We start from the raw sequence: 25685 nt of genomic DNA, 5'->3' as shown, positions 1-25685 counted from the left end.
CAAACCTAGGACCTTGTTGATATAAACCCTGATACGAAATTTCACTGCTGTCCCCTCAGCCTCTCCCTAGAAAATCCCATTTTCCTGTATTTTGAAATGTTTTCCCTAGGGTGTGGCCTTCTCGAATTTTCCCGGATATGTAGTCTATACCAATCCTAGGAAAACCTTAAGGTCTAGCCTTGTGCCCAGTTTAATCGAAATCGTTAGAGCCGTCTTTGCGAAGCTTTTCTGCTTCATTTTTCCAAATTATTGAAAAATAGCGTTTAATTTTTTAACTTTTCAAAACGACACTCTAACTAATGTTTTTAACTGTCGTAATATTCTGAATTTCCGATAGAGGAAGTAATTATAATGGACCCGATTTACGTTCATGGCCTGGGCAACACCAATTTGGAGAAGAGGTATGTGTGTGTGCTAGTATGTATATTCGCGGTAATTTTTTCCGTGATCAATACCGTTATAACAAAAAATTATATAGATTTCGTTGAGTTATCGATCGAAGCGTATTAACGGCAATATGTTCCGAAAATAATTTCATAACATTCAGTCGAGTCGTTTCAATTGGCCGAGTTTTTAAACAAAATTATTTTCTGCTTGATATCGCGCGCACAAAAATGATATCGACTACTTTGAGTTGTCGATCAAAGCGTATTCCTTTTTGGATTATATTACCGTTATACCGTTATAACATTATAACATTCGGTCGAGTCGTTTCGAGTAACTATTTATTATTTTTTTATAACTACTTATTATGCTGGAAAGTTATTTGTGTTGACCTCAAGGGTCGCGCCAGACCCAATTCATGACTTCTTTCTGTTTTCTCTTCTTTTGTACATGTCTTCTCAAGGACTTTCTTTGTAGGTTCAGGGTTGGAAAAAAATACTCTAGGGAAAGGTTTAAAGCCTAACTTTCCTTAGTTAATAAACTTGCCTTGCCAAATGACAAAAACATGTACAAAAATCACAGAAATTCAACTACCACTTGCTGGATGGATACTATATATCATGTTTCGTAGACATGCAAAATTTTAACCTACAATTGAAATAATGAAACACCTGAAAACTAATTATAATTTTAATTTCGATTTTCAACGTGAAAACGTAATTTAAACCAGAAATTTAATCAATAATAGTTATTAAACGCAAATATCGAAAATGGAAACCGTTGATTTAGATTAAAGATTAACTTCATTTTCCTCGCTAGGTGTGAAAATACTGTATCTTATCTCTATAAAGTAAATAATCAAATACATTTATAGATCAGCGAAGAGATAAAAAGAAAATGTACAGAATATGTGAGGAATCATAAACAAGCATAACTTAAATTCATTTTGTGTTGAAGAGAAACCTATTCCATGTACAGGTTGGTTCACCGAGAATATGACGATTGTTTTGAAAATACAAAAATAACTAAGATAAGCGATTCAAAGCAGTATCACCAAAGATTCATAAGTCTCCTCTCTACCTCCCTCTCACCCTGTCTCTTTCTCTCTCTCTTCCTCTCTCTCTCTCTCTCTAACTCTGCCTCTCTCTATCTATCTGTTTATATGTCCCTAAATATATATTTCCTTTTTTTTTTGTCGCAGTGATCTTTTTTGGACTAGAGTTTTCTAATCTTAGTCAATTCGTAATTGTGTAGGTGTTAAACAGACAGAGAGTACCAATTTCACAAAAATTATGATTGCTTTTTTAAGGATTTTCGAAAATTACTCTCAACAATGACGTTTCAATTCCAATAGTAAAACTAATATCAGATAACTTATATTTGTCTCTATGGTAAAGTGATAGGTGAACTTGTGCTCAATCACTCCCTGATCAGCCAACTACACACTGTTAAGCCGTAAATGGTCAACAATTATTTTAAATAAAATCGCCGATGATACTTTAAGAGCCTAGTATACGTGATTAAGCCATAATTGTTCAATTTTCATCTTTCGGGTCGTATTTTCTTATTTGGGTTTTCTTTTGCATCAAGTAAAAAGTTAAAAACGGTTTTTGACAATCAAGTAGTATTTTTAGTTTTTTGGTTTGCAAAATTGACCACTTAAAGCTTAAAAATGACTTCAGGGGATTCTTAAGCTCACTACTTGACAAACGAGAACCCCAATGTCTCGTTTTTGTTATAACATCTCCCTAGCTATACTAGTCTAGTAGACAAGATCAAATTGGTTGCAAATATAGAAATATTGGGCGTAAAATTACGTATAATGGCTTGTTGAATTCGAGATGATGTCTAGAAAAATGTTCTTGAAGCGTTTTTTAGCACATAAAAAATTATAAAAGTTATAAATAATTAAAGATAAAAAAAAAGATATTTCGTTTTCAATCAATATTTAATAACATATTTCAGTCAATATTTAATAACATATTAATATTTAAGAAATTTAAAAAACATATTCTTAAAGAAGAGAAAATTTCCATTAAAAAACTCTCACTCCCGGAAGTATATCTCTATTATTTAGAATTTTGATTTAAAGCTGAAAATAGATCTTTTTGCGTCACTTTTAGATTGTTGTAATAGTTTCAAAAAACAGGTCTCTGAATCTGCATAATTTTCTTAAGTTATAAAACATTTTGGCTTTGTGTAGCCCTTCTTATATATTTGCTTAGCAAGATCACGTCAAAAGAATTTAAAAAAATTTAATACTTTATTAATAACAATTTTATTTTTTTAACTAAAAATGCGTGATTTTTCATTTTTCACGCAACTATTTTGAGGTTACCCATTTTATGATAGAATTCAGTGAAATTGAACCTACAAATACCTCAAGGTTGCAAAATATATGACAAACAGGGAGATAACACCAAATTTTAAGTTCAGCAAAATTTGGTATTATCTCCATGTTTAACATATATTTTGCAGCTTTGCGGTATTTTCGGTTCAATTTGACTGAATTGTATAATAAAATGGGTAATTTGCCTGAATTATGTAATAAAATCGTGTATTTAATACCCGATTTATTATATTATTCAATCAAATTGACTGTGAATCAATGGTTTTCGAGTGTATTCTTTTGACACTTTTAAGTCGAAAGCCTTATATAGATACTTTTGTCCTTATCCCATTACTTAAACATTTATATGAACTATTAAATTTAATTTAACAAAAATTTGGATTTTGCATAGAAGTATTTAAGGAACTTTCGACTAAAAATTGTAAGAAGAATACACTTTTTAGCTATCGAGTCACAGGATATCCTGTTTACCGTTTATACTTTCATCACAAACAAGGTTTAATAAAATACTTACGATTTTTACTGTAATATATATTTGGAAATTATCTTGAAGGTACTTACCTAAAATAAAAAGAACAGAAAATTAGTAAAATTTTTTCAAAGTATTTATAAAAATAAATTAAACTACTATTAAAGATATTTAAAGGGTTCAAAGTATCATTGTCGTACTTTCGGTAGGCGTATATTCGAGATTATATGGTATGCGCTTGTACATATCCGTTTTCGCACAAACATTTAATAGACGGAGTTCAAAAATAAGTCATATCATAATAAATAAAGGGTCTCGCACGATTGGAAAAGAAAATTACTTTCTGTGAAACTTTTTCAAACCGCCCCAAAAGTGTTCTTCGAAACGTTCTAATCAAAAGCTCTGATGACAGACGTATATTATAGTTGTAGCATGATTACCGTCTTTATAATAACAAAACAGCAACTAACAAAACAGCACAACATAATAAAACTATACATTATTAAGTATACAGTGGTAGTGTTACACACACATGGTAGTTATATACTATAACTATAATATATCTGTAGCTTTTATTGCCCGTAGTTCAAAAACTACGTTAAAAATTTTGTGTTCGTGAGAACATTTGATTAAAACGATCCGGAGAACATTTTGGGGGCGGTTAGAAAAAATTTCACAGAGGCCCATTTTCCCATCTAATATTAATGTTATCTAATTTTATTTCTTTGAGCTAGGTTGAATGGTTTGCCATATATAGAAATTACTGGTAAGATATTGTAATGGTATTTATTTAAATCTACACAATAAATATATTGAAACAAAACCTAGTCTACTTTTTTAGAAAATAATATCTGACAATTAATTCAATTTTATGCACTCATGTATAACATGAATATTATACAATTCAGATTTATATTTTAATAAAAATCAATATCTTTATTAATTTGTTTGTTTAAATATGAAGACATCATAATATAGAGGCTAATTGGTATTATTTATATAAGAGTAAAAAGCTTTTGTTCGAAACATTTTCCCTTAAACCTAGTAAATTAGGTAGTTTTATAATGCAAAAATATCGTTTTTCTTACAGTCCCTCATTATCTTCTATCTTGAACGATTTTCAGAAAATCTTCGCCTACAACGTTCAATCAACATTGTTGTCTTCCCTCACCTGTATTTCCATACAATAATCTACGTATCTTTCACATGCAAAGACCTTCCTTGCAAAGACCTTCCTTTATTCATGGAAATTCGTCATTTATATAAGTTTTATAAACTTCTGAAAAATTTTTGTGACGACTAGGTCTTTAAGTTCAACATTTTTCTTACTAGTACGATGATAGTGTATCAAATAGAGACATTTCAGATATTCCACTATGCTACAATTGAAAATACTTTTAAAGACACATAAATCACTTTACGATTTCGACTCCACCTAACTAATTTTAAATACGACCGTGAAAATGTTTCCTTTTTTAAGATAATTGAATATTTTTTACAATTTTTTGTATAAATGGATATGCCGATCAGATGGATATGCAGCATCCACATGGTGTCTAACTGGCTTCTTTTAAAAATTTATTTTGGACATTGGCTTTTAGATTTTGTATTTTTTAACGTCTTTTCTGCTTCATTTTTCGAAATTATTGAAAAATAGCGTGAATCTTTTTAACTTTTCAAAACGATGCTTTCACGTTTTTAACAGTCGTAATATTGTTAAGTTCCCTTCCTTATTTCTACGGATTTACGATGATCTTCGTTTAGTAAAGGAAATTCTTATATATATATTTTGGAAAATTAGCTCTAGGGCCTCACTTCCAAGTGCCCACTGGACGAATTAAAATGTGAGACAGTTATCTATTTTTTATAAATATGTATTTCTTGTACAAACTCCGCTCTCTCAATACCTGAATTTTCGGTCCAAAGTATCTTGTATTACGATAACATTACTTTTACGGCCTACCTGTATTTATTGAAGTGTAATATAGTTCGAGTAACATATGTTGTGTGTGTGTGTGTGTGTGTGTGTGTGTGTGTGTGTGTGTGTGTGTGTGTGTGAATAATGTGTGTAAATAAGATTTCCTTTCCAAGTAGATTCAAGGAAAACATTATTAATTTCTTCTGGTTGACAAGAACAAATGTTCTGAGTATCGTCACAATATTTAACCAAAACCATATTGGACGTCTAATAATATTTAAACATACATTGACGGTTTTGTGTCGTAATACAGAAGCTGTTATAATTGGTTGGATTATCAAAAGGTTTATTTAATTGTTAATAATGCTTGGTTGAATAGCTTGTATGTACTAAAAATCGCTTTTATATTATTTTGATATTTTGTTAGGCAATTTACATACGTAAAATGTTCTACATAAAGGCGTTCATGGAAAACTTAAAATTAGCCATGCAAACTTTTCGATAGAAAAATTATGATAGAAGTATTTAAAAGTCAATAAAATTTCATAAAAATATGTCTCATATGGTTATCAGATGAGTGAACATCGACCATACACCGTCTCTTGTACGAAAGGTATTTTTTAAAATTCATCTCGTAAGGGGTTCAAAATAGAAGTTAAAGAAGAATTATACTGTATCACTCTTTTATTTCATTCTTTAATGAAGCACAGCGAACTCCATCATCGAATGCCGCCTTATTTTCCAATGAGATGTAAGCAAAGTGGATCTTTAGGGGGGCGGACTAAATGAAAACAAGCGGGTTGAAAGGTAGTATTTGGGTCTTCAAAGTTGACATTGGGTATATTCCAGTATATAGAGGGGATAAGTGGGGTAAAGGTTGGATCTCTAAATGAATCAATGATTCACTAAATGAATAATTACTAAAAGCGAATGAAAGAAAAGTGTACTATGCCACTTTTTTATTTCATTCCTTAAAGAAGCACAGCGAACTACATGGTAGAATGCTGCGTTCCGCTAAATCTATTCTCGGCAGATTTAGAAATTTTTTTGTTTAATTGTTGAGTAGTAATTTTTCAATAAAACAATTTGCTTCGCACGCTAATAATATATTTTAATTGTTGATCACAGAATTTTACTATAAAAAATTTTTTAATTTAATTTTATTACTAAATTAATTATGTTTTTTACATGGTTTTGACATATACGGTGCTTTTCCTTTAAGACAACATTTTCCTTTAAGACAACAGCTTTAATTATTTGGTTATGAATTCAATAATATCCTTTTACTGAATAACTTAATGCTACTAATAAGTACAAAAATTTATTACTTGATAAAAAAAAATAGTTAATAAACTTTACCAACACCACGGTACTGACAAGTAAACTTATGATATTTAAACTCTTTGCATTATTTCATTTACTCGATGTTTGTAAACATTATTCACGTGACGTACTTTCAATATGGCTTAATAGTAATTTCATTATTCTCGAGGAAGGTAAATATTGTACTAATCATACAACTTTAAATTCCAAAATTCGTTCAAGTTAACACATCAAAAAAAAAATTGTGTTAATTTTTTAAGTTTGATCATATACATAAATTTGTAAGATAATTAAACTAAATCATTGATCGTGACCAAAAAAAATAAACTATTTATTGGTAAATTCTAGAAATGGACATGGCACGGTACTGACATTAGGGTGATATATTATAAGTATTCTCTGAATAGCAAGTTATAGTACAATAAAAATACGATGAAATATATTCGTAAAATATTATAACATATTTATCGCCCTTTATATCTTCTTTACTGTTAGCCTCACAGTAAATTCGATATGTGATTACTTGGATTCAATCATGAAAAGGCATAATGCAAATTTAGAAAATATAAAACATATTTCTCTTTTTACTTTCTTTTCTGGTTAAATTTATGTGCTATTTAAGACTATTTATTTGTTTTATATTTTGAATTTGGTAAGAGCGTAAACACAATAGAATGTAATGAGTGATAAACAATATAAAGTAATGAGTGATAAGCCATTTATCGGTAAATAAAATAACATATTTATTTTCCTTTAGAATTTAAGATATTTTCAGCATAAACTTTTCGACATATTTGGTCTATTTTTCATAGGGTCAAAATAATGTTGGCAGTGAGATCGCGAAGTTGCAGAATTTTTGGATCGTGAGATAATAAGTTGCAAAGTGCGCGATTGCCCCATTCAAAGCATGTAAAACTCACTATCCTCCCAACTATTTTTTACGATATCCAAAAATTCGATAGAATTGAAAAAAAAAATGGAGTAGTTGAAAGGATTATTTTTAGAATAAAATCTAAAAAAAAATGTTAGATATTAATTTTCGTTTACGAGACATTAATTTTGACAGAAATTGGTCAAAATTGATAACGTAGGCATAATTGTCTCGTATTTGAAACGGTTAAAATTTCTGAAACTTTGAGATTTATTTGTAAGCCCTATTAAGTTCTTAAATTTAATTTCTCGTTAAATTCTGTCTAATTTTATCATACCTTTAGTATTGGAACTGCAAATTCTCTCCTGGAAATATCAATTATTCGTTTGCCTGGTTATGTCTAAAAAGAAAAAACTAAAGCGCATGAAAACTATAATATATGTAATAGCTTCTAAGCAGGTGAAATTTTTATAGTATTACCGTTATAAAATGTCGTATCGTAATTGAATACTAACCATTTTCAAATTTTTATTTTTATTTCATTTTTAACAAGAACTATAGAAGAACGGAACAACACAATAGTATAGTGAGACAAGAAGCAAGGGTATATTTGATAGCATTATATTATGAGTGGTGCATCACAGAAAGTACACATTATTATTATCAACTATTATACACGATGGAGGAGTTACAGAATCCATTCTCATCTTACAGCCAGAATCATTTATACGGAGAGCTTTTAAAATATTGACATAATAAATGAATGGTTAAAATTGTTACAGTTTATTTAATAACAAACACTTTATAAATTTTGTAAACATATTAGCACCAATATAGGCATTTAGGCTGCGTTCCGATATACACTGCGAGCACTGCTCAGTGCTATTACTAGAGAGAAAATCGTTCCGATATGGATTACGAGTGTACTGCCGCTGTACTCTAGGAAATTAATGACATCATGAAAGGTCATTAATCACCGCTATTTTTGTACTGCAAGCACTAGCGTTTTGAGGTAAGATACTCTCAGTGCTTTGGTCACGTGAACAAATTCAAATAGCACCAGTTTTACAATATTTCGCGTCAATTATTAATATAAATAAATTATTCATCATAATTATAAAATGTTAAGTAAAGTTGTTTTATTATTAAAAATTTTACGCATTACAATCATGTTAAATGAAAATATAACATTTTAACTAAATAAAATTTGATATATATTTTTTTATAATATAAAAAAATTTAACTTTTTCAGCTAATCTTGAATATATTATAAATATTAATCAAATATTTAATTATGAAAATATTCAAACAATACTTTATTTCGTTTAAGGAGGGTCCCTTACCAGTAATAGAAAAAAATAAATTAGTAGAAAATGATCCAAATTTTTAGTATGTTGTAGTTAACGATACATATTATTAAATAAAAACAAAAATTTGGGTATCTTATCGATCAATTAAGAGAGTAATTAATTAATTAAAAATTAGTGTATTTTTAATTCATTAATTACTCTCTTAATTGATCGATAAGATACCCAAATTTTTTTTTTTTAATAATATGTATCGTTAACTACAACATACTAAAAATTCGGATCCTTATCTACTAATTTATTTTTTTCTATTACTGGCGAGGGAACATCCTTAACAAAGACCTTTTTAATGAAAATTATTTTCGTTTGACAACAATTTCAAAAAACGGGGTAACAGTATACTGGGCTGCGTTCCATTTTAACCAGTAACCAGTATAGCAGACTTGAAAGGAACGGATTCGCAGTGTACTGAATAAATGCCATATATGACAGTGGTCTCGGTGTATATCGGAACATACCCTTAATTCGTAATGTTGAGATGAACCTATAACTTATTGACTATTTCATGTTAAAAATTGGGTTAGCGCTTCCTCTGATTAGCGCTAACATCAAATAATACAATAGATTAATTTTTTACTTTTCCAGCATGCAAGCTGAATTATTTTTTACTTGCCGAAAACTGCCCGCTTCGGTAGGTATAAGCTTACTTTCCTATAGTAATCCAGGTAGTTAATTTTTTCCAAGCTTTCATCAATTTTCCTTCAATACAATTAGCTAAAAATAGTTCAAATTGAACAAGTGAAAAGGAACAATTGACTGAGTTAATTGTTGAAATACTGTGTATGGACAGTTTCAAATACCAGACGAGTATGAAAGAGTACGCATGTATGCATTAAGCAATGCGTACAAGAAAGAGGTGTTATAGGCATGTTTTTCTTGCTATGTGTTGAATGTAGCTTCGATACGCGTTAAGTTGTACACAGGACACACAGCAGGGAACCACACAACACTTTCAAGAAACATATAATATCTATAATACCTCTTTCTTAAACGCATTGCATGTACTCTGCCAAACTCGTGGGAGATGCCTATGCAAAACTAAACATAGTGTATTTTTCAAATATGACCTACAGAAACTTTTATCCTCAATTGCACACCCAATTTTTAAAAAAAGGACCTTATATCCTTCCTCATTGACCCGTCTATCCCTAAACTCACCGAAATGGTTCACCGAAAATGACTCAGCGGCTTAGGCGAGTAAACTAAGCTGCCATATATAACACCCCTCTTTTTGGTTTCGGGGTTAAAAAAATTTAAAATAGAAAATATAAATCTTGTTAACTATTAGCTCTTCTATAAACTACATAACATCTGATTTACTGAAGTTTTTAAGGCAACTGCGCCAAATTTAACTTTTTGCCTAGATAAAATAAATTAAATTAAAAAATTTTTTTAAAGAGACTACAACGTTATATATGCAGAATATCTTAATCGTGATTTCCGCAAAATCAACGATGTTCAATGCACAATTTTTTACAATTTACCGGAAAACTTTATAGATGCATTTTAAAGGAAAAATCTTCGAATAAAAGTTGTTAAGCATAAAATTTAAAACGTTAATAAATGGGGACAATTAGATGGCTTAAGTACAGAAGGGACAGAAATTGAGTCAAAATAATTCTTTGAAGGACACTAATGGATCAGAATATCTTAATGAGCATACAATATTGCGAATATTATTTGATACGCCTAACTACTTAATCTTGAACACATGAACTCCTTCACTTCCGAACAAACTCATTGTACATATAAACGAAGCTATATTCTATAAATTTATTAAAGCTTATTTATGAACGGAACCAAATAAAATGAATGACGAATATGGATTAACGAACGTATTTATTGTGTTTTCATATAAAACTGTATAATACAGACGTTAAATTAGTTATTGCAAAGAGCTAGCTATCAACCCAAAGAGCTTGGATTTGGATGCTATATATGGAGGAAACAAACATACGCTTATTATACAGGGTATATCTGTAAAACTGGTACATCATGTGTTTTAAGGAGGCGGAGTTTACATACATAAGGGCTTACCCTTGGATTTTGGATTTTGGAATCATTCAAAATTGTAATTGACCGTTTAGATAAATTTTAACCTTTATTGATTCGTTTTAACATGAAATATTTATTGCTTTATTGCTTTACAAGTAAATGAGACAACTAATATATTTGAAAAATTTAGTTTTATGTTCCCGGGGCCAGGCATATAATAAATGAAATTACTTCAAACAGGTAGTGTTGTAAATGTGTTTTTTTGTTGGACATAACAAAATGTTATTTTCTTTTAATCGCTTTTCATTAAATATTAATTTTTGAGGAAAAAAAACACTTTGCCGGAAAAAATATTAGTCACTATACTTGTTGGGATTCTTCAAATACAAAAAAGTTATTATTACAGACAGTTTAGTCCTTCACGATTGAATTTTTTTGTATCGTTTAATAAAAATATATAAATTAAAATAGTAAGTTGAAAAAATTTTTTGTGACTGTTAGACGTCGGATATCTAAGAGCTTGTATATCCCTATATTTTCTTCAACATTTCCGAGATAAATGCAAGCGTGTAATATGCCTGATTGCCTGTTTGGATAAAAGTAGTGAGCTTTTTTAAAACGTCTACATTATTGTAATGTTCCATGAAATCAATAGACCTGAAAGTATTATTATTTTTGTTACTCTTAAAATTACACATAAAATAAAAAATTATACAAAATGAAATACCTTTATTTACAAAAAAGTACGAGTCTAGTTTTTTTCTTCCACTTTTAATGTTTTGATTCAAAAACTTTTGAAACAAGTATTATTATTTTGATATTTTTGCAAAAATCTACTGTGGCTAGGTAAACTTTCAAACGTTATAACTTTTCCAGGCAAGAACCAAAAATTTTCTCATATCAAAAGTATTCGACTAGACATAAAAAGCATACATGCAGTCTCAAAGATTAGGTGATCCCGAATATTTATAAGCCATGGCTCCAGGACTAATTGTTATTATTTTTTATTATTTACAAAAATCTCCTACTATTGGATATATGTATATCCAATGAAAATACTAAATTAAATGAAATTGATATTGCCTTAAAATACTTGATGTACCATATATGCTGAAATACCCTGTATACTCTATAGAAGAGAATAGAGTATCTACTACCTAGATTTGTAAACAGGCTCACTATGTAAACAGATAAAAGTTATTTTATACACTAATAAACCTATTTTACATGGTCATAAATTTTATGAAATGTACAATATACCTACATAAACTCCATACCTAGTCATATAATTTTGTAGTTTGTCCAATGTCCGATGTTTATTGTTTTCGTATATTGAAAAACTATAGCACTAACTTTGTCCTCAGGGTGGCGCGCAAAAATTTTTTAACCACTATATTAAATATACTAGCTCGACCCGTAGGGAATTCCGGTCCCGTGGCTATCCTGTACCCGTGACTAAAAACAACAAACAACAAATTTCACAGAAAAGTCGAAAGTTATGGATATTTTTTTGTTCAAAAAATTTTTTCCTAAGCGGTACAGTTTTAGATCGTCAGTATATTTTCCTCAAACCTAGACCAATAAGCTTGAAAATAAGGAGTTTGTCCTGGAATTTGATCAAGGAATAACGAAAATAAGGGTAGGATAGAAAAAAATTTGCACTTGAAAATGACAGTCAAAAGTGTACCATATACTTCACGAACCCCATTTCCAACCTCAGTCTTAAACATGTTGCCCGATTATTTAAATAAATAATATTGACTTCAAAAGTAGGTCTATTTAACATTGGGAACACGGTAGATAGATGATGTATTTTCATAGATTTCTCCAAAACTAGTCGGTGGAAATTAAAAAAAAAAAAAACTAATTAAAGTTAAACCTTAATAAATTATGGAAAAGAAACCCATTGTGCACGACTAATGACGGATGCATAAACACGGTAGTGTGGACACAAATTTAAAAAAATATATTTTTTCAATTTTGATGGTGAATTATGTTATGGCTTGACAATATAAGACGAAAAGTAAGAATACTAAGAATTTTTCGATATCTGGCGTAATTTTCAAAATATGCTTTCAATGTTTCGAAAACCATGCCAAATATTGAAAAATTGTACTCTTATTTTTCGTCTACATTTATAAAGTTATCACAAAATTCATCATCAAAATTGAAAATAAGGTAAAAATAATTTCAACCCAACTTTTTTAAGGCGCTCGTATCGTACTGCCTTAAACGAAATAAAAAACATTAAACCGATGTAAGAAAAATAATCCGTTATTATAGTTCTGCTTTTGATGAGTCGGGTAAGTTTAAGGTGTGTATCTGTGTGTTTGACTGTGGCATCGTAGCTTCTAAATTGGTAAATTAATTTTTTTTTGTGTAGCAATTTGATCGAGAGAGTAATTTTTTGGATATTTCTTAGCTATGTTTCAAGTGCAAAATCAGGGTTGCGTATCCGATAACAACTAAAAAAGAGGTGATGATCTTCAAACGTCTGAGCAGATTTTTTTGAAACGCAACTTAGGACACTTTCCATCAAATTGCGTATCAAAAAAAAAATGAAAGTCTGTTAATCTGGTTAGAAACTCCGATGCCACAGACAAATCGACCAGACCTGCTTTTGGATCTGGTTAAATTTTTTAATTTATGTATTACTAGCTGACCCGGTGAACTTCGTATCACCTGCAACTTTTTTTTTACAACTTTTGGTTCGTGATTATGTCAACCTTTAGACTCCAGTGTTAATTTTTGGCAAAAATTAACACTGGTTGTATTATCTACGGTTAAAATGGTATTGGGTTATTAAATGAAACTTGTTGGTCATTTTACCATGTTTTATGTGTTTTATTAACACAACAAAATATAATCAATACATAACAAAACATAATAAATATATCTATGCAATTCAAAGCTTTTTGATAAACTACGTTTTTAGTTTGGTTTTTCGGAGCATAAATATATAAAGACGATGGCTTTCCTACACGTGAACACGCGACATATAGTTGTCCATGCGAGAAGCATGGAAATTCTAAATTAATCCCGCAAACTTCCAACGACTGGCCTTGCGATTTGTTTATGATCATCGCAAAGGCCAGGCGCACGGGTATGTTAATAAACATACACAATATAAACAATATGGGAATAAACACAAATAAAACAAAAGTAATGACAAACATTCTTCTTGAGTTTCTTCTTGAAATTTTTGGTTATGTTTTACAAACTGAATATAGATAAATAGGATAACTTCGCTGTATACTTGTACGTATCTTCCTATATATTGAACAATTTTGGAACACTCTTGCAACCTTGAGGATCAAGCGTAACAATAGCGATTCCGATACAAAATTAATAAATTTTGATTTCTTTAGTTTAATTTTTGGGTTTTTTTAAATTTAGTTTAGTTTAATTTTGAAAATCGGTCCAGCCGTTTTTGAGTTTTAGCGAGACTAACGCACAGCAATTTATTTTTATATATACAGATCAATAAAATTGAAAAAAAAACCCAACTCAACCCACACCCACACCCACACCCACAACTACACCCACACCCACACCCACACCCACACCCACACCCACACTCAACCCAACCCAACCCAACCTAACCCAGCCTAACCCAGCCTAACCCAACCTAACCCAACCTAACCCAACCCAACCAAAAATTACAAAAATTGTGTTTTTTTGAATTTTTTATGATTTTTTCGATTTTTACAAATTATAATTTAATTACATTAGTTTTTTAACAAACATTCAGAATTTATTGTAAGAGAACACTAAATTATAAAATGAATATTCTAAACAAAGATAGCTCTAAACATATATTAAATAGATATAGACAGTACATATAACATTTAATAAATAAAGATCGACATATAAGATTTAACTTAAGTAGGTTTGAACTATCCTTGTTTAATAAATAAATGGTATATGTAGAGTTATGAAGTCCCACAGGAATGTTGTCGAACGGGATAAAATCCTATGTTATTCTCGTGGCTCTAAACTACCTCCCTGCCAATTTTCAGCTAAATCGGTTCAGCCGTTCTTTAGTTATAAGTAGTGTCACTAACACGACTTTGTTTTATATATATATAGATTTATGTAATATTATTAATATTTTGTATTATATTATGTGAACATACTAAACATTGTGACAGCTGATACCGCAGAGTCTAGACTCTAAATGACGTTTCAGAAATTCATCCCGTAAGGGGTTAAAAAGGAGACAAAATTTTCTTTAGGGAAAAATCACGTAAATAATTTGGTAGACAAATATAGGTCAACTTTTGCTCTAATGCCATGTTACTGATAGTTTTTAAAATCATGTAGTTTATAATATTTACAAAAGACAGTTCTAAATACTCTTCTCACAAGCAGTAGTTAGTAATGTTTCTTGGAAAATCGAAAATCTGAAAATATATTTTATTGAAACAAAGCCAACAGAATTAGCGGGGATAAGTGATGGCAAAATCAGTTCGCTTCTGAAAATGTGCGTTTTTCATGAAAGCATACACAGTAAGCTATAGGGAAGTTGATGTTATTTGATAGTTAACAGTTACAATTTACATTTGCTGTTGACATAAACCTTGAGAGGTAATTAAGTTAAACTAGTTATTATCGCGTAAAACTTGTAATTCTGTAGTCATAATTTTGGACAACCTGTATACGTAATTCAATTATTCAAAGTTGTGACAAGAAACTCAATCCATTAGTAGAATCTAAGTTAAGCTTGTTTGAAGAACTGATATAAGCTTTGAGAAATTATGCATTAAAATTGTTACTATAATTAAGAAAAATATAAAATATTTCGAAAATCGTGAAGTTAAAGTAAGGTAAACTTTCAGGAAAAACACCTTTATTTTAATCGTAGAATCTGAAAATGAAATACAACTTTCATACATTCCGCGTTTCCGGCCACCCTGTATATTACGAAATTAATTTTAAAATGTTGGGCCAAAAACCCTCCATTTATTCGTGAAAAAAAAATTTTAATCATGCCGTTTAGCCATAATCTTTCGTGTCGTATAGCGTGTATAATACATTGGTATATGTCTTCATGTCTATTCTTAAATGCCAATAAGACAGAACATAGTATTAAATTTTAAATACAAATGGCAAGTCTGTACAAGACAAATTGCATATAAATTCCTTTGGGTTAATCTTAGAATTACCAATTTTTAGGTTTCATATTAAGTTTATTGATAAAATCTAAAAGTTAGATATTTTAGGGAAGATGTTATATGGATGACTTATCCAATAAAACTAAATTCTAGGATTAAATCAAAGTTCATGTGAACTTTTGTTGTGTAGATAGGTCTGTATAGGCCGCCATACCGTATTGATTGGAGATGTTTTTAATTACCAGTTTCGTCCGGAACTAAAATATTATGTAAAAAACACTTTTCGAATGAATTTTGCAAAAATCTGGTGAACAAATTTGTTATTGAATACTTTTAAGCTCGATTTCCCTAGAATTTGTTTTTCGAAATGAAATAAGGGTTTGTATTTAGTTATTCTAGTTGATTAGGAAGATATGCAAATAAAAAGTAGTTATTCAAGCTTCAAACTAAATTTTTGTTATCGTTTTTTAACCTAAAATTTCAAGCCATCTATAAATTTTGGATGCCCATTCGAAAGAATATTAAATCTAGAGAGAAAAGAATAATAAACTAAAACGTACACAGTTAGCTATAGGAAGGTTCATGGTATTTGATAGTTAACAGTTACAATTTACATTTGCTGTAGACATAAACTCTGTGTTGTATTTAAGTTAAACTAGCTTAAAAACCCGGCTTCGCCCGGGAGTTGATATGAGATGACGTGGTAGAGTCGAAATAAAAAAATAAACTATGACGTAAAAAGTAAAAAAAAAGTTTATTGAAAACGTTTTCTCATTATTTACAATACTTGTTTATAAACAACATTTTTCATTTTATTGTCCGGAGTATATATACATAAATTTTTTGGATTTCCTACTCTTGAGCAAGCTACATATAGCTGACCGTGAGAGAAGCAGGATTCTTTGAGGTTAATGCCACAATATTTTAAAGTTTGTCCTTGCGCTTTGTTAATTGTAAAACTAAAGGCTAATTTTATTGGAAACTGCAGTCTTTTAAATTGAAATGGCAATTCCGAAGAGATCAGAGGTATTCTAGGTATAAATACTGTCTGTCCTTTGGTCTTTCCAGAAATAAGTTCAGCTTCAATGATATTATTCGATAGCTGTTTTACGATCATTCTAGTTCCATTACATAATTTTGGGGAGTTGGGATTTCTGAGTAGTATGATTGGAGTTCCAATTTTCAGACGAAGGCAGTGTAATGGCATTCCTGGTACTTGTAAAGAGTTTAGAAATTCAGTGGGGAAGTTGACACTTTCTTCAATGGATACCATCGTGTCGATCGATTTATATATTTTCTCTTCACCAGGTATTTTCTTTAGAATATTAAAATTGATATCGTCAACAATATTATTTTTAGTGGCCAAAATTGCTCTTTGAAATAACCACTCTGCATTAGTATAATTCTGAATAATATTTGGATAAATTTTGTCGATTAGTTCGTCTTCAGTAGTGGCTATATTACAGAAATCACTATTAAGTTCAATGAGGCCGGTCGTTTGGTCAGTAGGATATGTACCTTCGCCGATTTGTAAAAGTATTTTAGCAAATTGTGCTGTTGTTTCATCTCTTGATAATTCAACTCTCATGTTTTTTGTTAATTGCAGTATTTGTACTTGTGGCCAGAGATGTGATTTTTTCAAGCATGCATTGATCTCGTCTGCTGATGTTGACTTGGGAATAACTGGAAGTGTTTGTCGAAAATCTCCTGAGAGTATGAGTAGAGCTCCTCCCATTATTTCAGAGTTTTTTCGCAATTCTTGTAATGTTCTGTCCATGGCTTCTATAAATTTTTTATGGGCCATGGTGCATTCATCCCAGATGATAATTTTAGCTTGTTTTAAAATTTGACCACGTCCAGATTTTCCTGAAATTTTACATACCGGGAATTGTTGTTCGGCTATATTCAATGGTAGTTGTAAGGCAGAATGGGCAGTTCGTCCTCCTTCCATAAGTGTGGCTGCAATGCCAGATGATGCTAGTGCCAGTGCGATGAGTTTTTTAGCACGTATTTCCGCCAGTATTAGATTTATGAGAAACGTTTTACCAGTGCCTCCTGGTGCGTCCAAGTAAATAATTCCACCAATATTGTTATTTATCCGGCTCATTATAACGTCGTAAACTTTTTTTTGATTGTCATTGAGAAGTGGTTTGTTGTGAGCAATGTATTCAAGTAGTTCATTGATGTTGTAACTTTTTTCCTTCATAATTTCGTAGTTTAGCACACTAAAAGCATTTCTTTGTGGTGCTGGCATTCCAAGTTCTACTAAGGCCTGATTATTTATTGCTAAACATTTATCTTCTAAGCGAATGAGTGTTTCATTGAAGATCTCGTCATTGAATTCTATAGTCAGTTCAGGATTAGCTTGTTGGACTTGGTACAATATATCATCACTCATACTCCTTTTGAAAGAGTCCCATAGCTGTTTTGGGTTTGATGGGTTACATGTTGTTAATATTATAGCGAATAACTCTCGAATTTGTTCAGCTGAAGCTGTGAGTGTGGCTTCTTGTAGTGTTAATTCCCAGTGGTTGTCGTTTTCCAATAATCCTAAGCGTTGACATGCTTCTCTGTAAGTCTGGCATAGGTAGCCATTAACGGTCCTGAGATCTGTAAAACTTGTTGGTCCCCGTATTTCGTGTAACAACATCCGGAGATAAAAACATTCGGCATTGTTTGGATGTACAGTGAATACTCGACCTATTGCGTTAGTTTTTATGATTTCTGGATGACCCTCCTCTGGCATTCCTTGTTTCCGACGTTGAAAAATTTTCCTTGTTTTGTCCCACGTATAATAAATAGGGACGTCGACATACAATAACTTTCTGGCGAATGGATCTGTTTGACACAGTTGGAAGAAAGCTGTTAATGTTGTGTTCTGAGGTGGTTCGCTTGCAATTTTTCTAGCCGAGTCTTTTGTGAAGTAAACTCTCTGTCCATTCTCCAAATGTACTGCTAGATGTTGCACAGCTGGTTCGCGTTCATGTATGGGAAAACTAAAAATCCTCCACGCTGCTTCGTTACTGTTGATGTATCTTCCCATTTGGTACATGAGGATCTCATCATTTCTGTTATTTTGTTCGCTATTTTGGACTATTTGAAATACTGCCATATCACTACCTTTGTTTACGTACTTACATATATATTTAATAGATTTTACTGAATTGCAGTATTCAACGTTTATATGTGCTTGGAACATTTTGGAAAGTAGTGGATTATACGGTACTACCCATTGATTATCTATTTCCAGTTCGTCTCTGCCTTGTATTCGTATTTTTGCTGTGAAGCCACCGTTTTTCGGTGATCGTCTTCTATATTTGGGATAGCCGTCATCTTCAGTTTTGGTATCGTCCAAGTACGGTTTTGGATATTTTTTCGTACATTTTCCATCACTCATGCATGGCGCATTGAAATTTAATGATCCACATGGTCCGTGAATCATGTTTTTCACTACTATGTTGTAAAGCTCCGGATCTTTTTGTGGATCAGGAAATTCAGCTCGGATGATTTTGTCGATATCCGTGGGATAAATTTTATCGTGTAGCCATATGAGATTGTGTGAGTGAGGTAATCCTCGTTTTTGCCACTCAATTGTATACATCCATGAAATAACAGTTCCAAAGATGTGATATTTTGTGATGACTTCAATAAATCGTATTTGTTTTTGTCGAAAAACTCGGGCTATTATATCGTGTCGATCTATGGAGGTTTGTCCGTATTTTAGTTGTTCTTTGATCTCTGGCCATGATGAATTGCATGTAAATGTTATAAAGAGATCAGGTCGTCCATATTTTCTTACGTAGGTCATGGCATCTTGTGTATATTCGTGCATATGTCTTGGACTTCCTATGTATGATGAGGGTAAGATTACCATTGTTCCAATATCGTCAATATTGCCGTCATTCATGATCGCGTCTCGAAGGTGGATGTATTCTTCTGTGCGTAGTTTTTTCTGATTCAATCTTATGTAAAGCATCCGTTCTGCTTCTATTTTTGCGTACATATCTACCAGAAATTGTTGGAATAAACGGCGAGTGTTGAGTATGTGATTATATGTTTCATTGTCTCTGATCATTAAGCGGTAAGCATAGAACTCCTTAGAAGTGACTTTTTTGTTTGTTTCTATGCCTGTTTCAGGATGAATTTGTTTTATATTGAAATGGTATCCGTCCTCTCCGTGCAGAAATATTAACGGATATTGAAGAGCATCATATGAACGGTGTGTCTCTGCAATGCGTTGTAGTCCTTTTCTTCTTCGATGTACAATTATGTCACGGCTTGTATTTTCATTATCCACAACTACAATGGCGACTTCATCTACCTGAGGTGCATTAAATCTGCGTTCGTGTTCTCCACGTGGTCTTTTATCGGCTCGAATTACAATTTTATAGTCATCAGAAATCATGCGGTCTAATGTTGTTTTGAATATATAAATCAGTTGATTATACTTGTGTAAGATCCTCTGTACATCTTGGATTATTTCGCGTCTCAGTCCATTAAAATTTGTGCATCGTTGATCAATTTCTTGTTCTTCATTTCCGATGAAATATACTTGTAGAAATTTATGGTCTTCGTTAGACATTGGCAGTAACGATCCTATTTTGTGATAAATTTGCCCTTGAATTGAAAATACATATTCAAATTCATTTCTATTAGTGTTAGTCGAAGTAGCACCGAAAGAAGTCATTTGAAAGCAGGAGTTATATGATCTTATATTTTGGAGAAAGTGTTTTGATTCTAGTGTTTCCCCGAGCATGTAATGCAGAAATTCCTGCGGAGGTGCTTCAATTGGTGGTAATCGAATTTTTCCATTCATGCAACAGAGACCTGGTGTTTCTTTACTGAATTTTTTTGCATGGCAAAACTGGCAAACGTTATTCATTTTTCCAATAACAACGTATTTATGATTGTAATATTTTTTCGTCGGTTCGTAGTGGAATGCTTCCTTTGTTAGATTATCTTTTAAAATTCTCGACTCTTCAGTACTTTTATTTGCTGTTCTTTCTTCGCTTCTTGTGCTTCTCAGGTTACTCATTCTGGTCCGTTGATTCTGTAAACGTGCTTCGTGCTCTTCTTCCGTTTCATTTCTTCGAGATTCTTTTTTTTTTCGCCGTTTCGCTGCAGAACTGGCCAAATCTCCTCCTCTCTTACGTCTGGGCATTGTATTCTATAAAATATAAATTAAATAAACATTTTGTAACGGAAACGTGGGGTACGTTGAGACAAAAAAAAATATATTTAACCTTCAAGCGGTCGAGCGATATTTTGTTTACGGCCAAAAGTATATAGAAGGCATCAATTCGACGCCGCGCGACTTTTTGAAGGTTAAGAAAATTACAATTTAAAGAAAAAAAACCATTAGAATTAATTAAACACTATTAAAAATACTCACATTTGAAATTTCACGATAAAAACCCACAAATAACTTTTTTCTATTTCGTTTCAAAATCGAGAGTTAATTAAACACACTATTAAAAATACTCACACGTGATACTTCTAAATAAAGGCTCACAGATAACTTCTCTTCTTTTCGTTTTGAAATCGCTCGTTTCGCTGTTCAAATTAAACTAACTCTGGTGAGCGACACCGGGCTCTTATATATTCAGAGAGCTAGGCTCTAGAATATTCGAGAAATTTCTCTCTCACACCTTCTAGAGTATTCTAATGAAGTTCAAATATTCGATAACAGATGGCGCCACTATGGAGACTATACACTATGACTATTGGATGTCTTGAACGAAGTTCAAATATTCGATAACAGATGGCGCCAATGCACTTAATTTCCAAGTTGAAGGGTCGGAAAGTCCCTTATATCTTTAAAAACATGCCCTTTAGATTAAAACGGGAACTTTCTTGTTCGAGGAGGGATAAAGGGCTATCACACCACATAAGTCCCTTTATCGTGTCGGGACTCCTTTTTAAGTTTTATCGGCCCGCACATTTTATCGACTTAGTTTTATTATATATATAGATAAGTTATTATCGTTTAAAACTTGTAATTCACTAGTCATAATTTTGGAACAACCTGTATTCGCTCCGAGCGTGAATTTCGTTTCCATGACAACGATACACTACTTTAATTATAGAATTAATGGATGCATATATAATTGTGTGGATTGCATTGAAAACTTACATTTAAAATTTAATATTCTTGTTTCACAAATTTAAATAAATAATTACGATAATTAACATTTGAAAAATAATATTTGTACAATTTGATTTCTTATTTTCACAATTTTTAATGCATTAAGTTTAATTAATTAGTGTTTTTCAATCATTTTAATTTGACAGTTTCTATATCATTAACATGTAAATAATTGCAAATTAGTCATAACAGCCCACTTTATCTCCAAAATTTTTCACTTAAAGCGCTGGCATCGATTTTATTATCCCCACCATGACTACGCACACAACGTCACATTTGTGACAAGAAACTCAGTAGATTAGTATTAATAATTTCAGAAAATACAGAATATTTCGAGAATCGTGAAGTTTAAGTGAGGTTCACCTTATGAAAAAATACTTTTATTTTGATCTTACAACCTCACTCTAAAAAATATAACTTTGATACATTCTTCCGGGCATCCTATGTATAATGAAAATAATTTTGAAATGTACAGCCAATAATATATTGCAGAAAGAATATTTTGTAAAAATCAAGCCGTTTAGCCATAATCTTCTGTGTCGTATAGCGTAAAGAATCCTGTTTATAAGTAGGTATAAAGAACGTGTTTGCATTTTTATTTAAAGTCTTCCTCTATCTCTTACCACTATTAGAAATTAAATGCAAACCTAAAAAAAGGAGAGCCTAAATGGCCCAGCGGTCTAAGGCGTTAGTCATAGCACGTTGGACTATTAGACTTAGGTTGCGGGTTCGAATCCAGGCGTGGTGCCGTGGTGCAGAGGACACCCACGCCCATAATGGTGTGGGTGGCCTCTGTGATAAGGCGTATGTCACAAATACGGAGGTTAAACCCCTATTATTATTATTATTATTATTATATTATTAAAATAAATGCAAACAATGCTTCCATAGTTTCATTACTGATATATAATGCATCCAGTTTCTGATAAATCAATTAGTGTCTGGAACAAAAGGCTTTGCTTTACTTATTTTATAGATAAATGACAATACTTCAACGGTTTTCATTGCGTCTACTATAGGTAAAGAGTGGCCAGACATTCATATTGAGTCCGTTTGCTCAACTGTTCGTACTCAGTTGCTATAGCAGTGATTGAGAGTAATATGTGCAATTTTATGATTGTATAAAGAATCAAAGTATTAAAGGAACATTTTTTTAACAAAAAATTTTATGAAAGTTTCAAACAGCTGTATATTTCCAAAAACTCATCGAATTTAGATCAACAATAGCTCGTTAGAAAACACATTTTTTTTATTTTGGAATCTATTGCCCAATTTTTAGAACTCCTTGCTGCGTTGCACGGCGAGCGGAAAGGGTGAGAAATGTTATTGCTAAAATTTATATAAAAGTTAGAAGCGTACCAAATTTTTAAAAATTATGTTATAACAAATTTTTTAAGTCCACTCAAAAGCTTGTTTATTCTGTTTTTTATCATGTTTTAAAAATAAAAATTTTTACCTTATTTTCAAGAAGCTTTTGTGCGTGGTGATAAAAATTTTTGAGCAAGAGATTTCAAAACCAAAATATACAAGTTTTCAAACGAGCTATAGTTGTTCCTAATTCAATGATTTTTCGCACAGATACAGCTGTTTGAAATTTAGATAAAATTTTGTGTTATCAAATTTTGCCTTTAATACTTTGGTTCTGTATATTTTAAACATATCAGATATGGTATAGTTTGTTGTATTATGTACAATAAATGTTTCAACATCAACATTTTAATGTGATTGATTAAAAGATGGTAGCTGTTTTCATTTTTATTGAAACTTATATAACATGTCCTTCATAAATATGTGTATTTTGTCATCTAAAATGAACCGTTCAATAAGGTTCAAAGTATTTTGATTGTAGGTTTGGTTGACAGTAATTAAAAATCAGTCAAATTATAGTAATAAGCGCGATCAAAATCATTATACGAATGGGGACAGAAAAACCCTATCTAAATCTAAACACACACACAAAATAAAAAAATAAAGAAAAATCATTCAATTAAAAAAGTTGAATTAAAATCACGCTAGCGTGTGAACGGACGTTAGTACACGCTAACGTGTGAATAGCCACCATGCGCAATAATTATTAAAATTTAACAAACGAAAAACAACGTAGTTCGCGTAGGAATACAGAACCGAGTAAAAAAGCCAAAAACAATTTAAAAATGAGGTCTCTTGAACAAATCACCCTTGAAGGGTACACTTCGAATAAAAATTTTATTAAAATTAATAATTTTACACGTTTGTGCCCGCAACGCGAGCACGTTTTTAATATTACATCGACAATTCATGGATTGGGATAATCAACGACGGAATAACTCTTGAAAAAAAAATCACCATTGAAGGGTACACATCAAATAGAAAATTTATTAAAAATTAATTATATACACGTTCGTGCCCGCAACGCGAGCACGTTTTAATATTACATCGATAATTATACTATCGTGGAGAAACTGGAAATCTTGCAGTCAATAATGTACTCTGGAAATAAAGATAATTGGTATAAATTCAAAGAAATGGACGTACATGAACGATTAATTATTTATACCTGGACATTTCATCAACGGCTGGTGTTGTTTGTTTTTGGTCGTGTATCGGTTATCCTGCGGTGGTTTTGCCTGGATAATTAAGGTATTGTTTTATTTATCATATTTTCTCCACCCCATCCGTATAATATCGTTGTTGGAGATTTACCTTATAGAAATTCCAAAAAAAAAAAATTTAATATACGTATTTTTTTTGAACTATCCAATTGAACATTTCCGATTTGATTTTAGTCAAGAATGGTAAAGATTGTTTTGTGAAGTGAATCAATACCGCGTTTAGAGGTGTAGCCGACAACGAGTTCAGACTGCCCATGGAAGGGTGTCAAAATCCTCGATTTGCGTTGCACCTCGCGGTTCGTCATCTTCACCATATTCGGCCCCGTGTTAATGCTTGACTACGTTGAGTCACGGGTCGGATACAGAAGATAAATTATTTGGTTCACTACGCAGAACAAGATTTACGTCATTTCGAGAACGTTTTTGTTTTGTTTAACACCTGGATCGGAAATGTTCAATTCAAAACTAGTATCATTTTATAATAATGTAACAAAAAACACTTACTTAATTAACAAAAAACATTGCACAGAAGAGGTTATGTAGCCTGGTGTATCTGACTGTGATATTTTTAGTTTACATTTTTTTTTTAAAATTCATTTAATGGTTTATTTAAAGCCAAATTTTAGAATTCTAAACCAAAGAATATTTATATTTTTAATGAAATAAAGTAACTTAAGTGTAAAAAGATATGTAAATGCGTTTTGTTGTTGTCAAATAATTTTGACATTTCACTGACTAATCCATAGAGTTGTAGTCGTTTTATAGACTTCCACTCAAATCCTAGACCGTCCTTTTGTCAACTCATTCTCTTTCAGATTCGATCACAATTACTGAGATCGCGGTTAAAAAACGCTTCCACTTTGTCAAAAATGCCACAGTTGGTAGTTTAAAGAAGATGTTAATTTATAAAGTCATCTTAAAAATGCCACAAAAACTTATCTTTAATTGTAATTCGTGCCAAAATTATTGACCGGAAAGATACTGATAAAATATCTTAAACGTTCATTTCACAAGAAATAAGCATCGAAAATTTGTTAAAAACAGACACAAGACAGTCTACATAGACAAATCAGCATAATTTCCGTGAAAATATAAAATGTCTCCAATAACTTAGATAAAGTTTTTATTACAAGAAGTTTCAAATGTGTTGACATTTCA

At 31.3% G+C, this 25685-nt stretch overlaps 1 protein-coding gene and 1 long non-coding RNA gene across 2 annotated transcripts; both read right to left on the bottom strand.

Annotated features, from left to right (window-relative positions):
• Positions 1–16312: 16312 nt before the first annotated feature.
• Positions 16313–21713, bottom strand: LOC123301355. The gene is made up of 3 exons (XM_044884092.1): positions 21184–21713; positions 16837–20958; positions 16313–16318 (listed from the first exon to the last, which is right to left on the bottom strand). The coding sequence occupies exons 2-3, from the start codon at positions 20950–20952 to the stop codon at positions 16313–16315; spliced, it is 4122 nt and encodes a 1373-aa protein (XP_044740027.1). The 5' UTR covers positions 20953–20958; positions 21184–21713.
• Positions 21714–24269: 2556 nt separating this feature from the next.
• LOC123300814 lies at positions 24270–25245 on the bottom strand. The gene is made up of 3 exons (XR_006535404.1): positions 25032–25245; positions 24473–24618; positions 24270–24405 (listed from the first exon to the last, which is right to left on the bottom strand). It is a non-coding gene; the product is annotated as an uncharacterized LOC123300814 (long non-coding RNA).
• Between the last annotated feature and the right edge of the window lie 440 nt (positions 25246–25685).

This window comes from Chrysoperla carnea, chromosome 5, assembly GCF_905475395.1.
Source record: "Chrysoperla carnea chromosome 5, inChrCarn1.1, whole genome shotgun sequence".
In the NCBI taxonomy this organism is placed as follows: Eukaryota; Metazoa; Arthropoda; class Insecta; order Neuroptera; family Chrysopidae; genus Chrysoperla; species Chrysoperla carnea.
The sequence above is the reverse complement of the archived record's forward strand: the minus strand, read 5'-3'. Positions and strand labels throughout refer to the sequence as shown.

What these genes read in the sequence shown, in the direction of transcription:
- LOC123301355 (XM_044884092.1), bottom strand. Translation starts at nt 20,952, where the DNA reads ATGCCCAGACGTAAGAGAGGAGGAGATTTGGCCAGTTCTGCAGCGAAA.